The sequence below is a fragment of the Cryptococcus neoformans genome, chromosome 9, assembly GCF_000149385.1.
Source record: "Cryptococcus neoformans var. neoformans B-3501A chromosome 9, whole genome shotgun sequence".
In the NCBI taxonomy this organism is placed as follows: Eukaryota; Fungi; Basidiomycota; class Tremellomycetes; order Tremellales; family Cryptococcaceae; genus Cryptococcus; species Cryptococcus deneoformans.
The window spans coordinates 820,913-839,161 of NC_009185.1; the positions used below are offsets into that span (position 1 = coordinate 820,913).

An 18,249-nucleotide genomic window follows, 5' to 3' on the forward strand; every position below is an offset into this window, starting at 1 on the left:
AAGAAGGAGAGTTCGTCAATGAATGGTTCTGAAATATAAAATGCATGTTGGTATTCTCTCAGTTGCTCTATACAGCTCCTGCAGCTCTATAAAGCGTAACGACCTTATCATCTCCAGCCACTGCAAATTGCTTCCCAGGGGGAAGGGTGCCGGCTCCTTCAGGCTGCCACGCAAATCCCCAGACGTCCGCATTGCTCGATGACGTCGAAACACAGGTTCGCTGTCCAATATCCCAAAGTTTGATAAGATGATCCGCGCCACTAGGGACGATCGCATCAGTGTATAACACTTTTGTTTTACTGACCGGCTTTTTTTTACTCACCCGCTACCCAAGAGTCTACCATCAGGTGATGGCGCAACGCTGAGTACCCAGCTTTGATGACCTTGCATCATAGCCACTGCCCCTTCACCCTTGCCACCAGCTCCGGATTGGGAGCCAGCTCGGGCGTCATAGAGGACAATCAGATGGTCGTCAGAACCAGAGTATAGCCACTAGAAGATCCAAGCGTCACTTTTATTCTTGTATGAATTGTATATTTATCATATCCACCTACTTGGGAATCAGGAGACCAGCCAATGGTTCTGACGGCCTTGTTATGTGAAGTGTAGGTTGCAATAGTAGCTCGCGTTTCGGTGTCGAAAACCACAACCTGACCTTGATCGGTAGCAAGGGCAAGTGAGCGACCATCAGGGGACTACAGGAAGGTTATCCACTGTATGTCAGGGGTACATAAGGCCCTGGAACCTTACAAATTGCAAGTCCATACCAAATTTCCCTTTTCCACCGTCCATAATGCTACTTTCCCCGCCAAGTGGTCCTTGTGTGGTGGGGTCGGCGTCGTCGGAGACCATCGTTCGGATGACAACTTTAGAGGAGCGCCCTGACCACGCCCAGCAAGCACTTTGAGGATGCAGAGAACAGGCAAAAGCAGGGATTTCTATCGGCATGTATGAGCTCAAAAAACGCGTGCTCACTGCAACCAGAACGTGGCTCACCTGGTCCTTCCGCCGATACTTTCACCCGTCCTGAATTAACTTTGCCTAGTTGTTCCCCATTCACGGTATCTACCAGTACTATAGTGCCATCCAGACTGGAAGCTAAAGCCTTTTTATCGGCCACTGACAAAGACGTAATCGCAAGAGGATGTGAATCAATATCGTGGACCGGTTGTCTCAACTCTTCAACATCCCACACTCGGATATGGCCATCAGCAGACGCTGTAACGAGCTGGTTGGCCGTGTTCCAGCTGACGTTCCATATGGAATCAGCGAGAGCTAATGAGGAGTTAGTTGCCTGCAGAGAGTATAAACGAGGACAAGAAAAGATACCTTGCGTTGTATCTTGTTCAAGATACGCCAAGGACTAGAGTGAGCGCAATAGTAAGCGAGCTATTGCACAATGGATGGGGCAAAAGCGAATCTTACCATGTTGAGTTTAGGAGTGGTTTGGCCTTGAAGCTGACCATACGAATAGTTATACGTACGAGCGTCAGATGTATACTACTATACTTGTGCTAAGTACGAAAAGTACTTACGTCATGAGGAGTTGGGATGAGAACCAACTCAGCTCCATGCCGGGCGACGCGAGCTTTATGTCGAAGCGAATGTCGCCATTCTCAATCAAAGCTCTTCCTTTATATCCCATAGAAAGGAGTGATCGCTACTCGTTTGACCCTGTCAGATATATTACATATCATGATAATCGTATCTCAAGTCGTCCACCGTTCCCGCTTTAAGGCTGCGTGCGCCCTATACCGACACAGTCATGTCTGGGAACATCCAACACCGCATCCTCCATCGGACCGTCCCTCTAATATGTCAGGCTTTGATCACTTCTCCCGACGATGAAACAGTGTGGCTCGAGGGCCTCCGACTACTATCTTCAGCAAAACTTCGTCATGCGCTACCGCACACATCTTCGATATGGCTTCCTCTGTTATTGAAGGGTTTGGAGGTGACAAGATCGGAAGGAATTATATTGGAGTCCCTCAGACTGCTTATTGAAGCCGCGGACACACTTGAGCCCATGAAAAGCTGCCTCATTAAGCCTCTTCGCTCTCTCGCAAAAGTTGCTAACCTTGCTGGAACGGAAGAGTTGATTTTAGTTGTGAACTGTCTCGGTATCAAAGTTTGGGATAGCAAAAACAATGCTATCGGTAGTGATGCCCCTAACCAGGTGTGTTCGTAATACTACTAAGGCATCCGCCTCGAGAATTGCACATGAGTAACATGTTTTCAGCGTGACAATCGAACTGAATTGGCCCGAGATTTGTCTACGCAAGAGCCGCCACAGCACCCCTTATTGTCTGAAATTCTTGCACACAACTTACCACCAAAGCCACGAAGTGTTCAGCACACATGGACAAATACGCTTCTTTCTTCTCCCAATGATAGTCCTTCACTTTGGCTTCACAATCTGTATCAGGCAACCCTAGAGGCCAGTAACATCCCCGAAATGACTGTCACGTCTAGAGTAGTGTAATATCATTTCCTGTACAATTCGTCTTCTGATGGTTCTTATTCTAGTTGGGGCCGCTTATCAACGCGGAACTATTCCAGACGGCCTTTGCCAAGTGTTACCTGCAGCTAGAGGATGATGCTGCGTTCAAGGTAGGCTTCCCGTATTAAAAAGATTACTACTCATGTTATGTCCCAGGCGGTCGTTGATGAAGCGATAGTCTCTCTGTTGTCAGACAAGACTGTGAACAAAGAAATTTTGATCATGTTCTTGGATCTTCTGGCCTTTTGCACGAAAGATACAACGCCTTATTTTAGTCCCAAAGTCTTTGAGGCTGCAAAAATGTGTGCCTTACAATGCTTCCACGGCGGTCTGAATCAGACACTGCCTGGGGTGATCTTGTGGTACATTGAGCAACAAGCAGAAGCACTTCCTACTCCGGAAAGCATATCTAACCTTGTAGAAGCTAATATCAGGTAAGTGTAGTCCGATCTTACAAAACCAGCCATTGAAAAACTGCTTAATTGCATGCACTGACTATATGGACATATAGAGTCGGAACTGGGGGCTATGATGCCGCATGGAGTACCTTGTTATGGTTGGAGAATGATTGGAATATTGAGCCTCAACCGATGTGGATTACCTCACTCAGTCACTGGCAGCAGGCTCTCAGCGCTCAAGACAAAATCGACAAAAATCAACAAGCTACTATGTATTCTTCATTCAACCTGCGAATGATCTGCTGTGAGTAGGATCTCAGTCCTGCACTGATTTACATTGACCGCATGTATCGTCAGACCATGCCCTTGGGAATTATCAAAAAGGCTATGACTTGGCTCAGAACTTCTTTGAAGGTCTTGATGACAATGAACGACGAAACACGGCGCACTGGGCAACCGCAGCTGCATGGCATATGGTAAGATATCCTATATTAGCTGTCAGAAACCTCTCTGACGATATCTTCAGGGAGATTTTGATACAATGGCAGATCACCTTGCGTTTCATCCCAGAGGCACAAGTAAATCTTTGTACAAGGCTATCATCGATGTACACAATGAACAGTATGCTTCGGCCTTCCATCACATCAACAAAGCTCAAAGTCTCTCTTACGATGAGCTACAGATGCAATTGGGAGCTGGGCTGCAAGTCGCGCTGAAGAGTTTAGCCAAAACAGAGTTCTTGGTTGAATTACAGGAGGCGATTCAGTATAAGTCTCAACCGGAGCTACGCCCAACCATTCTTGCCACTTGGAAAACACGTTTCAAACGGAGCCATGCCGATGCTAATTCGTGGTTGAAGCGCCTTGAAATATGGACACTTGCGTGCTCACCAAAAACTTTTGAGCTGCAGGATTGCTTTCTCAAGACTGCAAAACTATGCGAAAGTGCAGGAATGCATGAAGCTGCTCGATCCATAATTAAGCGTATAACTCCAGAGGTAACCCTTCCAGTAAGTAAAAAGATGATTGATTAGCCAAGCTTTATGCTCAATTGGTCAACCACGCTCATCTAGGGTTGCAAAGTGGAATATACGAAATTGAGATTTCAGTAAGTAGCCCTCACCAGAGTCCATCAAAACTTTGCTAATATCGGCTGAATCAAGATGGAAAGATGTATTTCAAAGACACGACCAGAATGGAATGGAAGATGCTTTAGAAAGGCTTTACATTCACACGCGTCGATATCTTGAATATATCAACGTCAACAAACATGAGCTTGAAGCATCTGCTCTCGGTTTGCAGCCTCTCTCCAAAACTGAAAATCTTAGTACGCTTGAACGAAAGGTAATTGCCAGACGCTACTACCGTCTAGGAGAATGGACGTCTGTTTTGCAGGGGTCTGAATGGCTACAGGTATATATATATAACTCTCTGATCCATCATCTATTCCTCTCACATGACTGACGCAAGTGAAGGATCGAGAATCCACAGTTCTCATGTATACGTCTTTAGCGGCAAAGCTAGATGTTTCCTGGTAAGCTTTGATTATTGCACACCTCAGAAACTAAGTTGAATTGTGTAGGCATGAGGCAGCATTTTCTCTCGCTGAACGGTCTGTTACACTGTTTGAGAGTAACGGATTCTCAAGGTATGATGGGGTGGCGGTAGGTAGCTATAGTAAGTACATTCATATCTCCAGAAGTCCCCAAACTTACATCCAGCAACTCAGTCGTCCCGGCGCTGAGAGGTAAGTCTGTCACATGGGAAACAGTATGTCTCGAGCTCTAATATCGTTCTGTATAGGCTTGTTCCAAGCCGCACGTACCAAGGAAAGCCCAGAGTTCATTATTAAAGCACTCTTGCGATTAGTCACGCTTTGGTTCAGATTTGGGGAGAGTCAAGCCGTGCTTGTGGAAGTGGAGAATCAACTCAACATAACCGATGTTGAACCCTGGTTATCCGCTATCCCGCAGCTCATTGCTCGTCTAGGTACCCCTCAAAAAGATCTCCAGTGTACATTGATTAAGCTATTAAGAACTATATCCTCTCATTACCCGCATGCTGTTATTTGGCCTCTCTTGACTGCTACTCAAACTCGCAAAGTAGAACACCAAGAGGCGGCGAGGGTTATTATGGATTATATCTGCACCATGGCCGATGGCACTCGTTTAGTTGATCAAGCCGAATTAGTTGGAAGAGAGTTGATCCGCACTTCTATATCGTGGTTGGAAAAGCAAGTTTCTCAATCTGTTCAAATTGTTGATTAAGAGGACTAACGATAATGATGTGCTGATCAGATGGAGGGGTATTATTGATGGTTTTCTCCCCAGGCAGGACCTCATGGAGATAAAGTGGCAAGATATCCCAGAGATTTGGGAAGAAGATCTCAGAATGTTAACAGTACGTCTAGGTAACCCAAGGGTGCGGCGTTTTTCTAATCCTCGAATCAGAACCCGGAGACTCCAGATGAGCATCAGTTTGTTTTGCAATATGGCGAACAACTACACCTGGTCGACAAGACCCTGATCCGGTACAATTCAAGCAGACAGCTCAATCTTGTTAACAACGCATACAGCACGTTGTATCGAGTAAGAATTTTATTCAAGCAGACAATAAGAATCACGAGATGCTAATATACAGGGATGAAGCTTTATGGAGAGATTGAAGCACAGCTGAATCAATGGAGATTACCAGGCATGAAACTTCACTTAGCAAGCACTGCTCCTCGGCTTCTCAGTTTGCGAGACTGCATTTTAACAGTACCTGGTAGGTTACATACAATTCTCCATTTCCCTTAATTGTTGAACCTGCTCTAAACATGCTATATCAGGGCTCTATGACCCACATATCAAGCTTGACGACCAAGCATTCATCGACGGCTTTCAACCGGTAGTCCACATTCTTTCCTCAAAGCAGCTTCCTCGAAAACTTCTCATTCAGTCATATCTTTCTGATCACACGTTCCTGCTGAAGGGTATGTGTGACCATTTACGCCAGATACATCCAGCTAATCTTTCAGAAGGTAACGAAGATCTTCGAGGTGACGAACGTATTATGCAATTATTCAATCTCATCAATACTCTTCTAAATCATCGTTCAGATGCCTTTAGCCGAAATTTGCATCTTTTGCCTTACGAAGTAGTACCTCTTTCGCCGTCGGCAGGTCTTGTCAGCTGGGTATCCAACACTCAACAGTGAGTCTTTGGCTTGATATACTAGTAGACCTGAGTAACCCAGGTTAATAACAGGCTGCAATCGATGATTCAAGCAAATCGAGACAAGCACAAACGAAATGCACTTACTAACCGGGAGCTGGGCTCGCTATTAGGGGTGAGTGAAGTCTAATGGCGTGCAGCAGAGGCTTATGACCAGTAGTATGATCCAGATGTGTTTAATCCTAATAATCCAAAACTGGATGCAACAGCTGAGATGGGCAAATATGACAAACTGCCGTTACTTATAAAAGTCCAGCGGCTCAAAGCAGCTCTTTCTCATTCGAATCAAAGTGAGCAATCATGCAATCCTTTTTTATTATAACTAATCTCCAATGCAAGGTGATATCAAAGATGTCTTGTGGCAGAGAAGCCCAAGTGCTGATATCTGGATCAAAAGGAGGACCAACTTTGCTAGAACAGTTGGAGTTGCAAGTGAGCCTTCCGGCCCTTTTCCAGCAACAGTAGCAAGGCTTTACTCATTTGCTACCCAATTAGGTTTTGTTGGATATATCATTGGATTGGGCGACAGGCATGGGAGCAATATTTTGGTTGATCAGCTAACATGGGGCGCACTTCATATCGATTTTGGTGATGTAGGTAACATTCCCGCAGTATACTAGCGCAGACGATGATTAACAGTATCACAGCTATTCAATGTTGCTCAAGAGAGATCCTTCTTGCCTGAAAAGGTACCATTCCGTCTCACCCGAATGATGACTAATGCATTTGAAGTAAGGTTTTCTCCATGAAATCAAACAAGACTAACTGCTTTTCCTAATCTTAGCTTGCATCGCAAGGGGATTTGGAAACACCTGGGTCAGCGGGAACATTCAAACAAGCTTCTTTCATAACAATGGACGTTTTGCGTGGCAGTAGGAGCACATTACTTGCAATGTTGGAAGCTTTCTTGTATGACCCTTTGCTTTCGTGGACAGTAAGTACAGCGTTTTTATAACATTTCTACTCGATATGTTTAGGGCCATGGATTAATTTGCAATAGTCGAGTCAGAACAACCCCTCAGGTACGACCAGATTAGAAGAAGCTGGTAAACAAAATCTTTTTCGAGGAGTAGGCAAAGTTGATGGATGATATAGTTCTTCGCGAAGCTCCCAAAGTTGGAGCCTCTTTGGAAGGGTTAAAGGTAAATCAGTCCATTTAATGGCCATCAAAAGTTAACAAAGCTTTACGTAGTCCAAAGCTGGACAGAAAGATTCTTCCCAGGGCACTCAATCACAACAGGGCGAGACCAAAGATCTGTCGATACAAGAAGATTCGCTCCCCTATGAGCAACTGGATAACTCGTTGACATCCACTTGCCTTCGCACTGACTCGTATATGGCAAGAGTTTCCAGTACTGAAATGACGAACAGTAAGGCGCTGCAAGTAAGACATTTTCTCAGACTTCAAACGGCACCTTGTGCTAATGAATTGGTGAATCGGTTTAGGTACTTACTCAGATAGAACGAAAACTAGTCGGTTAGTGGAGATTGGCTTTCAGCAATATATAATCTAACTGAAAACATATGGCATTTGCCACAGGTCTTCACAACACTAACTCTGAACAGCCATTCAGTGTCAGCAAGCAGGTACAGGAGTTGATCAAAGAAGCTACCAATCTACAGAATCTGTCTCAAGGCTACGTGCTTGGATGGATCCCACATTGGTAGTTGACTGAACCCTTTGTTTCAATACTAGCAATAATCCCGACACGAGCGCCAGAATGCTATAATTATAGCATATGACATAGTCTAATCGGTGGTGTGAGCTACAGGATCAGGGGAAAGATCTTGTGTATTTTGCTATCTCAATCATGAAGTAAATACCATTGTAGTAGAAGGACGATCGCATGAATAACCTTCTTGCAGCGCTAACAAATCGTGATATCATTATTAATACATTCTCCAAAACTACTGTAAAAACCTCAGCACATCTCTGTTCGAAAAAGATATCAGATGGCTGGCTAGCGAACATCAAATCGAAGATATAAAATATGAAACAGTGCAAATACTAAGCATCGAGAGCCTTCGGCTTCTTGAGGGGGGCGTTCTTCGCGACAAGAGACTGCGAAATGGGTTAGTATCACTGGGATTCCAAAGTGAGTGTGATCGCTTACCTTATGGATATGCGGCAAAACACCACCACCTGCAATGGTAGCTCGAATAAGTAGATCAAGCTCTTCGTCTCCACGGATGGCAAGTTGCAGGTGTCGAGGAGTAATACGTTTCACGCGGAGGTCTTTGGCAGCGTTACCTGACAAAGTCAATTAGCTCTCGAGAGCATATGGCTCAAATAAAACTTACCGGCGAGCTCAAGAACCTCGGCAGTCAGGTATTCCATGATGGATGCCACATAAACAGCTGCCTTAGCGCCAATACGAACGTTATTGGCGTTCTTGTTTCTCAAGAATCTATGGCAGGTTGCTGTCAGTACCATTGGCGCGACTGGTATGATGGGAAACATCAAGAGGAACTTCAAACACGCGTCGTAAATGACTCACCGGTGGATACGGCCCACAGGAAACTATTCAGAGAGGTATAATATTAGCATATGCGTATATATGGTCACCAACCCGATGAAATAACTCACCTGTAGCCCAGCTTTGGATGACCTGGTGGTCAAAACCTTGGCTTCTGAGGAAGTCTTGGACTTTCCACCTTTACCGCCACCAACTTTAGAAGACATAATTATATTGTTTTGACACACAAATGTGATGGTATAAGGGAAGCGGCGATGATGACAGTGAGTGATAGACGAACGAATAGAGCGGAGACTGGAAGATCTCGGATGTGGGCGCGGCTGCCAGTTGTTACGTTTGTGTTTTGTTTATCGCTTTAAAATGGATCAAAAGTAAAAATAAATAATTTTATTCTTAATTTTTCTTTGGATCCAGCAAATGTAGGGTGGATCACGTGACTTGAAAATAAATAAATTTCGGGACGTCATCATTTCCGCCTTTTTGGGGTTTGCTTACGCAATCACATTGCAACTAGATGCTGCGCCGAACAATAATTGGAAAGAGTTGATGTCCGGACACAGTCGTCATATGAAACAGGACATGGGACGACTACCTCGCCTTTTAGATGTCTTGCTTAAAGTCTACCTGCTTGACTCTACGCTAAGTGCTGTATCTTTGCTGCACAGATGGCTGGTCTTCAGTACATGGTGCGTATTGATTGTTGGGTTCTGCCTCAGCATAACAGCTACATATGATCATGTCAAATTTTAGAAAAGGACAAACAGGGTGGAGCCGACCGCACGCACCGAATACCGAATATCGAAACGATTCCCGCCCGAAGACGATGAAATCTGTAAAATTATGGTCCCCACAATTTTATTCGCCGACCACGGCACCATACGGCACCACCGACGCACCAATCCCTAATAAGGCCCTAATTTCTTCCTTAATTCCCTTAGCAAATCCCCTTCTGAGCCCTTGATTGATATCTTTTTGACCCTTTTCGTCTTTTGACATATCTACATACGATTGTTGCTGGTTACTTGTACATACACCATTCCGCATAATAACCACCTGTCGACACTCAAGGTGCTATTATCAAGCATAAGGGCATTATATAGACCTTCAAAGTTGACCTCAGAACGCCAACCAATAGGGGACGCGTGTGCTGGGTTTAGAAGAGCGGAAAAAAGCCAGAGGTTAACAGACACACGTAACTCTGTTTGTTCATCGTTCTTAACTTTCGACAATTATACCCCAATATCACTCGTTGAGGCCACAGGAGCATTTTGATCTCTGGCCGAAAAAAATATTAGGATTACTGTAAGTCGAGCGTCCTTTGGTTTCGAAGACGTGGAGCGCAGAAAACCAACCGTCTTGGTGATGTGATGGGCCAGTGCGGTGTGGTGGCTGCTATGCAAACTGCCATTCTGGTGCGGTGGAGCATCCAAGTGGTCCGGATGGCGTATGGGAGTTGCCAGGAGAAGATAAGATATGGATGGCTTTGCAATGTGTTGGAAAGGGTTATTTACATCCTTCCTTTGCTTGCCGATCCGTCATAATCCTCTGCCCCTGTCTCCCCTGATCTGCCGCACAGACGGCAACTCCACACACCCTATCCTTTGCCTCCATGCTGCCCCAGGGTGCTGTCTCACCACGTCTATTTGTTTCCGTGATCCGTTGCATGGTGAGGCAATCCTGCTGCCCTACGTGCGGGGCTGTCAAATACCAGGTAGCGCCCAATCGGAGGTGCCTGCCCACTACTCTTATCAATCGTACTATCCCGTTTCCGCTCTTCGCTGTGTCGATATCATTTCATTGCTCCAAGGGCCGAAGCTGACTGCATGCTTTCACCATCATTGCTTCCACGCGTCGCTTTGCCGCATCATCCGTCTTTGCTCTCCTTGCCATGACCTGTTTCGCCATCGCCCTCGTCCAACAACACCACCCCATCAACTATCGTTTGAATTATTCATGTCAAATGAATATGTGACTCTCCCGTATTCAATGGATGCGCTCATCGTACTGGTTTACCCAATGTTGTTACTCGGTTTCCCTGTCTCTGCGACGGACACTATCACCCCTCGCGCCGCCACTCATCACCGACCATACTGCATGTCGACCATTCTGCAGGTGGTGACGTGTGACGTGTGCATAAACCAAAATCAGTGTCGCATTTCGCACAACTTTTTTATGGAGTAACAGGCACCACTACAGGTCTTCATTCTATTATCAAAGCTGAATCGTGAGTGTGGAAAATCAATTTCTTCTCTTTCTGAGCCACAGTTGCTTACACTGTAAATTTTTACTTTTTCCATTGTGTTTTATTGTCAGGTTTTTTTCAAAATGTCTACAGAAGCATCACCTCACCAAAGCCAACATCTACCCTCGTCGTACCCTCACCACCCCGCGTCTCTTCCCCCCAACGAGCCTCCTCGCATGCCCAATCCTGCCCCTTCTCTTCCTGACGCCGCAAATGGTTCCCACCCGTTTACCGGAGATCTATCAATCAATTCGATCAAGACGGAGGACTCAATGAGTGATCATTCTGCCGTAGCAGGTCAACCATCCCAGTCATCAAAGGGGAAGAATGGCGCCACAGGACCAGCGGAGGGAAAGGCGAAACCGCACGTGTGCCCTATCTGCCAGAGAGGGTTTACTACTGGAGGACATCTACAGAGACATCATAGGATTCACACTGGTGTGAAAGCGTTCAAGTGTCCTTTTCCTGGATGCGAGACAAGAACCAGTCGGCAAGATAATTTGCAGCAACAGTACGTTGAAATCACCGCATAGGACAGTTCCTGTCTATCTTATCGTCGCTGATCATTCATTAACTCTTAGCTACCGAACCCATCTGTCTCCTACCCTCCGTCGAGGGTCTGGTTCAGCGGCTCGGGCGGCGGTGAACGCTGCGATGGAGGCAGCGGGGTTGAAATCCTCTTCCTCTCGACAACCACGGAAGTCAAAAAGTGCGACCGGCACGCCCACTTCAGCGACTGCTAGCCATTTCCCTTCACCGTATGCCACCAATCCAGGTCCTAACCCGTACGCTGCCTACATGTACGACCAGCAGCATGGCTATCCTCCTCCATACCCTCTTCCCCCGGGGGTAGCTATGACTCAGCCTCAATCTGCCACATCCAGTCGCGTACCATCTCCTGTCAATGGACACTCTGCTGCTGGCTCTTTACCTCCTGCACACCAGCAATCCTTCTTTTCTCAGCCTTACACACCCACTTACGCCTCTTACCCCAGCGTCCATCAGCAACCCCCGTATAGGTATCCCACAGGTGGCATGCCTTATCCCTCTGGGCCATACTCGCACCACAGCCTATATTCTCCTAGTATCGCCCCTGAACATAGCCAACACATGTACAGCCCCATGCAAAGCAGCTTTGCTGCGCACTCGAGGGAAGGGTCTTACGGACTTTCGGCTTCCGCCTACGGTGGGCGGAGCCCGACCTCGGGTGCTTATGGGCACGCGCGTAGATAGCTATATACGTCTTCAGCCTTATCATCAGTGCCAATCTTGTCCCAGTACTAGTTAACTTCCCACATATTGTCAAAGCTCACTTTCCACATTGAAATCAGATTTATTAGACAGTTTCTTTACGATACGATATCATGCAATGATGAGAGCTACTTGCTGTTGCCCCTTCTGACAGAAGGGATCTACCAATGAACTCCATTTTCTCATGATTCTGTCGGATCAGGTGCTTTTCGTTGCTAAAGTCGGACAAGTGTTATTGTGAATGGCGAACCGAAGAAGAATAGAGGAAGTCAAGTCTTTGGCTGATTTTTTTTTTCTTGCTGAGCGTCACTTGTACCATACTTAGCTTTTCATGATGCGCAAAGACAACATATTGGATGCATACCGGCCATTTCTTTATCTGCGAGGTTTACAAAGGGAAGCAGTCTTAAAACTTGAAAAGCCCTAACGACGCAGTCCATAAATAGTAGCAGGGAGGATGTTACTCAAAAACCCGCGGTGTTCGCCGCGGAATGCCCACCACCACATTATGAATGTGGATTGATCCAACCGCTGTCGCAAACTATTAAGCGGTATAGGAATGACAATCATGCATGTAAAAGATTGTTATGATCGGTGAGTTGTCACCGCAGACAGAAGCATCATGCAGAATCACAGGGCCGTTCCTTCTTTCAAGTTGTCTTATCGTCTTCTTATCTTGGGTTTCAGGGTCCAGTTACTGATCTTCCCATCCCATCTCGTCCCTTCAGGCGAGGTTCAGGTCTCAGGTCGCAGGCGGAACAAGCTAACTCAGGTAACTATATATAAAATAGTGCATCAGTGTTCAGGTGACAGATGGACAGACATAACAGATAACTACTACAAGCATCCAGTTCCTGATCTCGGATTTTTTATCTGCAGAAAGTATATATCAACCTACTAATGCATACCATGGCATCCGAAAGCTGCTCCTCGAGATCTGAGGATTGTTGCCGCTATAAGTTGTAATACAGACCAATTCAAGTCCCTTCCAGCTGGTCGTGCCGGGCAAAAGAGACGATCCATCTCTGAAAATCTCAAGTAGCCAACCCCATCATGGGAACGATTGCGGAGTCCTGCTGTTTATGTCGGATCTCTATATGTAATTTTTATCGATTGGCAATATAAAAATAGCCTTTCGCTCCTCCTTCATTCTTCCGGAGCGTGTGCATGCCTTCTCGATGAGCACGGCGTAAAAAACTGTTCTGGCATATGATGCGGTGCTCACATTCTTACGAGGGTAACCAAGTAGATGCTAGCAGATCCCTACAGCTGCACTATCAGTACGGTCTGGGTGGCAGCACCCAACATTGCTTGGAAGGATAACGTCCGTGTTCGAGCCCATTACCGGCATACTGCATACCATGTTTGACGAGCAAATGGTCATTATATCCAGCTACCGATCCCTCCGCATGATTTCCAAGCATTCTCCCCTGCCTTTTTCTCATCCGTACTAAGCATTCCAATGTTCATCTTCCACCTCTTCGTCTGTCTCAGACCTTCTAAAATCTTCTTGACATTTTCTTTGTCCGTTTCGGTTCCTTTACTTGCACCTTCGTCCAAAGCAAGCAGCAGAAAACCCAAGGTATCGGGTTCCAGCAATGTACCCAGGATTATTGGTATATTTTCTGCTGGATAGAGTGATAAGAGTGAAAAGTTGTAGGTGGGTGACGACGTAAAGTAACGGAGTAAGCTCAGACCGGCACCAGGGGATGTTGAAGTGGTATCCAAAGAAGTGGGCAGTGGGGGTAAAGCTGAAGTGCTTGGTGTAGAGTTTACGTTGATTGTTGAGGCTGCCGGCTTTTTGGATCCGGAGGTGGACGTGACACGAGGTTTCGATGGAGGAAAGATGGCGGAAAGAGCAGCGTCTGTAGCAGCTTCTTTATCTTGGGGTTGTTTTGATAGCTGAGAAGTACTTTCGCCTACAAAAGACATTTTCTTCCCATCGCGAGATTTACGTATAGCCGCGAACGAACTCTCTTTCTTCTCCTCCGGAGATCGAGAAGATGTAGACTTTAGTCCAAGGTCTTGAGTAAGATTCGTCAGATCAGATACGTCTTCCGACTTTGGTGGATTGCTGGACTTTTTCGGTAGGGGTTTTGGCAAAATTGGAGGGGTGAGGGGTCGTCGAGAGGGCTTCTGTAGCGCAATCAGCCATATCTAGAGCTGGACATAATGGAGAGGGGCGCTACCTTCTTCTCTTGATCCATTTTAGTCTTCATCTCCTGGAGCTCCTCCAACTCTGGCTTGACGGCCGTATTACTCTTATCTAATCGCAGCACTTCCTCCATATCTGTTTCCAATGTCTTATGTCAGTGCCACTTATTCATCAACTGATATTACGAACCGCTGAGAGCCTCTTCAATCTTTTCCAGGCCTTTCCTAGCAAGACCTCTTCTATACAACGCCTTGATATTGCTCTTACCCTTGGGTAAAGCGAGAGCAGATGTACAATCCCGTTCAGCATCATGATACCTGATGACAATTCTAGTCAATAATTGTTTGATGATCAAGCGAGTAACAGTTAAGCTCACTTTTCTAACTTGAGGAACGCTTGAGCTCTGTTGCAGTACGCTACCGGATCTTCCGGGTTGTAGATGACAGCGTTGGTGTAGTGCCCTGAAATATTCCACAGTAAGTAAATGTACCTTGTGGATTGGACATGGGCATTGGGTTAAATCGTACCGATAGCTTCAACCCATTTGCCCTTTTTAAAAGCCGTATTACCCTACGAATCAAGTCTGTCAGTTGAACATACAAAACAAGTCTTCAGTAGGAAAGGGCCGGAAGTTGGCTTCGAACACACCTCGGCGCGAGACGCCTCTGATTTGGGTATGTCGACTTGAACTGCCATGGTGCCCGGACAGTTCAGAATTAATGATCCTGGTATGGTATGTGTTTGAAAGGTTTGCGCAAAAAGATGAAAGAACGGACGGGTGACTGGTGTTCTTTTAGTTTCTGTCCGCCTCCGAAACTGCAAAAGTGGAGGCAGAAGAAGCTGTTGACGCGTTCTTAATGATAGAGTGGAGGCTATCCTTTATCGTACTGTTTCTTCTTGTATTTTACCGACCTTTACGATACTGCCCACTGCCCATTGATTATCAGCGCTGACATATGCCAGCGCCAAACTTTGTGTGCATGTAAATGACATCTTTAAAGTACATCCATCTCGAGGGTCTACCGAGAAGGCAGCATGAAACAAAGTAGTAAGTAGGTCTTCTAGAGCACAATGCTAATGACTATATGTATACAGTGATGCGTGTAACCGCGTAATATAGGCAGCTGATTACAACATGATATAATGCACAAGGACAATACTAATGACAGAATGCTGCCTGTCCATATTAACGAGCATACAATCAAGAATGGGAAGGGTGGTAGGACTTTGCAATGTAAACAGGACTGCGGGAATAATCATTCATTTTCGTTCAGTGGCAGATGGGAAGATGGGTAGAGGACTGATGTTGTTTCTTGCGAATCACGATTTCTTTCTTGGACTTCGGGAACCCCATTTGTTGAAAGACCTGCTGGGGGAAGAAACCACGCATCGTCTCCCGGAATTTCGTCAGGCACAGTCACGGAAGGAACAACAGTCACCCAATCATCATCATCCCTAGCCCCAAAAGCGCCTTCAGGACTTGATTCCAAGAAATCAGCGCCCTGTGTCAGATACACGTCTGCATCAAAGACGATGCCGTCCCGCCTTGTATCTCTTCCTGAAGGGTCCGCTTCGTTCCACGGATTGTTCTCCTCCTGCCAGACACGTTGAATTTCACTTGAAGGGTCGAATCTTCTCTGACGGTTTGCAGAACGCTCCTCGGTACTGTCGTTACCAAGCTCATCACGCATTCGGCGCCGTCGTAAAGCTGCAGCAAGTGAATCAGACAAAGTCTGTAGACGAATCTCGAAAAAAGACTGACTGCTAGAACTTGGTGTCAAAGTACTTCGTGGACCATCCACCAACGATTGTGCTCGTGGATAAAGACTCGACGAACGATCTCCCAGCGGAACGAGCGGCGAGGTACTCGGAGGGGCGTTGTTGAGGATATCACGAGTGGACCGCGAAAACGACAATGGTCGCCGGCTCCCGATTGATCGAAGAGGCAGCGGTCTCACAGGCCGAGGTTCAGATGCGGGGGCAGAGTGTGTGTACTGCGACAGCCACGAACGGCTAGCGCTGGACAGCGGACTTTGTCGCAAAGCCGGAGGCGCTACAGACTCTTGCTGCGGACTGGTCGGCTGGGGTTGTGCTGCCAAAGCAGCAGAGTCGGAAACGCCTGAATGATTTCTCGAGTATTCCGGACGGCTTTGTGAGCTAAAGGACTGGAATTGCCAAGGACGGGAAGAATCAAAGACAGGTGGAGGCAGATTGACGGCCATTCGATGTCTCCGCTCTGGTGAAGGAAACCTGCTGGCAGAAGGTACTTCGATGTCGGTCAGTTCGAGTGCGAATGGTTGTGGCTGTACTGAAAAAAGCTGTTGGCCGATACTGGGTACTGCAAATGGGTTACTGTGCGGTGAAACACTACCGGAAGGACGCATGCCCTTGACTTCAGAGTGTACAGCACGAAGTAGTTGACTGAAGCATTGCTGAACAAGTGCACTATCCGGATTGAGGTTTTTTATGAACGACAAAAATTTCTTGTCCGAAAGCGGTTCTCTACTTTGATTTCTTTGAGCTGTTGAACTGTGCTGACTTGTCTCTGACGCCTCGCTGTAAGATGCGTGAGTTGGGGCCTACTGAGGTGAATGTGGTAGCACGCACAATAGCCTGAGTATTTTTGATACAAGTTCAGTATCATATTTTGATTGTTGCCATTTGCCCATTATGGCTTGTTTGTATAGAGTGGATGGGTAAATGAGGAACTCGTAAGAGGATGATGGCTTGCTCGTGACAAAAAACACCGACGGCAACGAGAAGAACAACAAAAACAACCTCCACTTATGTCATCCCCCATATAAATTTGTTCCCGCCACCCATCTCCATGCTCTATTCTACAACAGACTGTGCCATAGAACATTGATCAGCATCTGTATACCTAAAAACATGCCCAAGATAAGAACACAACGTACAAAGCCTCCTCCTGAGGGATTCGAGGACATCCAGTAAGTCATTGCTCCATATCTCAAGCCGGACGCTAACAATTCCTTCCCTACCCAGGGATGTCCTCGAAGATTATGAGAAGAAGATGCGAGATGCTGAGAGTGAATCGCACGAAGGAAAGCGAAAGGTTGAGGCTGTGTGGTAGGTTAAGTCCTTGCGATAAAGGAAATCATCAGCTAATGCAGTTTAAGGCCGATTATGCGACTATCACATGCTCGTTCCCGATACATCTACGATCTTTACTACAAGCGCGAGCTTATCTCACGAGAACTCTACGACTGGCTTTTAAAACAAGGATATGCCGACGCCAACCTCATAGCAAAGTGGAAGAAGAATGGTTACGAGAAGCTGTGCTGTGTGCGATGTATTCAAACCCGCGATATGAACTTTCAGGGATCGACCTGCATCTGCAGAGTACCCAAGGCGCAGTTGAAAAAGGGCACAGTTGTCGAATGTCCTCATTGTGGTGAGTTTTGTTTCTCCGGTGGCCTCTGCCGACAAGGCTGACTGGTGATATAGGTTGTCGAGGTTGTGCTTCCTCAGATTAGGAGGCATGCATCTGTATAATAAATGATATTATTGGACGGCGGACCGTCAAATCAGCTGAAATATGCTGCTCTAACTTGAAATTCGGACAATTGCCAGCAGTTTACTGACTATTCTCTAGCCTTTCTGCTACCATTTGCGTTTTGGTTAAGGATGGGCATATTCATATGCGAAGTTTTAGACGCTCACTTGTTACCAGCATTCAAGCCTCAGGATTTCGTCTACCAATTATCTGCCAGTTATTCACCAATTTTTATCCACTTTGGTTAGTATTACCTTGCTTTGATCAAGACGATGTTTGCCTTCGTTCTTGTTTGAGAATAGAGTAGACAGTACGGCAGTTGTACACGACAAAGCTGCCAATGCGCAAGATATGCTGTCTTTAATCGTACCCTCAATGTCTCTCCATACGCGTTGTTATCTAAGGTTTATTTAACTCTGTATGCTGCAAGACTATCATCTTCCGGGACGGGACCCTGTACGCTGGATAGAGAAGAAGATGATCGTTAAGAGTGGCTAG

The 18,249-nt window shown here is 46.2% G+C and overlaps 7 protein-coding genes across 7 annotated transcripts; 3 read left to right on the forward strand and 4 right to left on the reverse strand.

The window, feature by feature from the left end:
- Window positions 1-67: 67 nt before the first annotated feature.
- Window positions 68-1,645, reverse strand: CNBI2670 (hypothetical protein; the record flags this gene model as incomplete). The annotated part of the gene is made up of 6 exons (XM_768233.1): window positions 68-260; window positions 323-492; window positions 555-695; window positions 751-938; window positions 997-1,247; window positions 1,536-1,645. The coding sequence occupies 6 exons, from the start codon at window positions 1,643-1,645 to the stop codon at window positions 68-70; spliced, it is 1,053 nt and encodes a 350-aa protein (XP_773326.1).
- A 1,002-nt stretch (window positions 1,646-2,647) lies between these two features.
- CNBI2680 (hypothetical protein) lies at window positions 2,648-7,780 on the forward strand (the record flags this gene model as incomplete). Its single annotated transcript, XM_768234.1, has 26 exons — window positions 2,648-2,934; window positions 3,012-3,202; window positions 3,256-3,374; window positions 3,425-3,907; window positions 3,971-4,005; window positions 4,061-4,310; window positions 4,373-4,431; window positions 4,480-4,574; window positions 4,627-4,644; window positions 4,701-5,130; window positions 5,195-5,297; window positions 5,348-5,485; window positions 5,546-5,663; window positions 5,728-5,871; window positions 5,920-6,091; window positions 6,146-6,227; window positions 6,273-6,402; window positions 6,452-6,544; window positions 6,608-6,705; window positions 6,760-6,843; window positions 6,897-7,046; window positions 7,113-7,158; window positions 7,208-7,254; window positions 7,305-7,496; window positions 7,559-7,589; window positions 7,653-7,780. 26 exons carry the CDS (start codon window positions 2,648-2,650, stop codon window positions 7,778-7,780), a joined length of 3,723 nt encoding a protein of 1,240 aa, XP_773327.1.
- A 340-nt stretch (window positions 7,781-8,120) lies between these two features.
- Window positions 8,121-8,795, reverse strand: CNBI2690 (hypothetical protein; the record flags this gene model as incomplete). Its single annotated transcript, XM_768235.1, has 5 exons — window positions 8,121-8,174; window positions 8,227-8,363; window positions 8,414-8,520; window positions 8,611-8,633; window positions 8,700-8,795. 5 exons carry the CDS (start codon window positions 8,793-8,795, stop codon window positions 8,121-8,123), a joined length of 417 nt encoding a protein of 138 aa, XP_773328.1.
- A 2,119-nt stretch (window positions 8,796-10,914) lies between these two features.
- CNBI2700 (hypothetical protein) lies at window positions 10,915-12,064 on the forward strand (the record flags this gene model as incomplete). Its single annotated transcript, XM_768236.1, has 2 exons — window positions 10,915-11,342; window positions 11,413-12,064. The coding sequence occupies 2 exons, from the start codon at window positions 10,915-10,917 to the stop codon at window positions 12,062-12,064; spliced, it is 1,080 nt and encodes a 359-aa protein (XP_773329.1).
- Window positions 12,065-13,465: 1,401 nt separating this feature from the next.
- Window positions 13,466-14,933, reverse strand: CNBI2710 (hypothetical protein; the record flags this gene model as incomplete). Its single annotated transcript, XM_768237.1, has 6 exons — window positions 13,466-14,218; window positions 14,272-14,372; window positions 14,427-14,554; window positions 14,614-14,698; window positions 14,765-14,807; window positions 14,886-14,933. The coding sequence occupies 6 exons, from the start codon at window positions 14,931-14,933 to the stop codon at window positions 13,466-13,468; spliced, it is 1,158 nt and encodes a 385-aa protein (XP_773330.1).
- A 560-nt stretch (window positions 14,934-15,493) lies between these two features.
- CNBI2720 (hypothetical protein) lies at window positions 15,494-16,621 on the reverse strand (the record flags this gene model as incomplete). The annotated part of the gene is made up of 2 exons (XM_768238.1): window positions 15,494-15,945; window positions 16,000-16,621. The coding sequence occupies 2 exons, from the start codon at window positions 16,619-16,621 to the stop codon at window positions 15,494-15,496; spliced, it is 1,074 nt and encodes a 357-aa protein (XP_773331.1).
- Window positions 16,622-17,126: 505 nt separating this feature from the next.
- On the forward strand, window positions 17,127-17,731 carry CNBI2730 (hypothetical protein; the record flags this gene model as incomplete). Its single annotated transcript, XM_768239.1, has 4 exons — window positions 17,127-17,185; window positions 17,241-17,324; window positions 17,375-17,649; window positions 17,703-17,731. The coding sequence occupies 4 exons, from the start codon at window positions 17,127-17,129 to the stop codon at window positions 17,729-17,731; spliced, it is 447 nt and encodes a 148-aa protein (XP_773332.1).
- Between the last annotated feature and the right edge of the window lie 518 nt (window positions 17,732-18,249).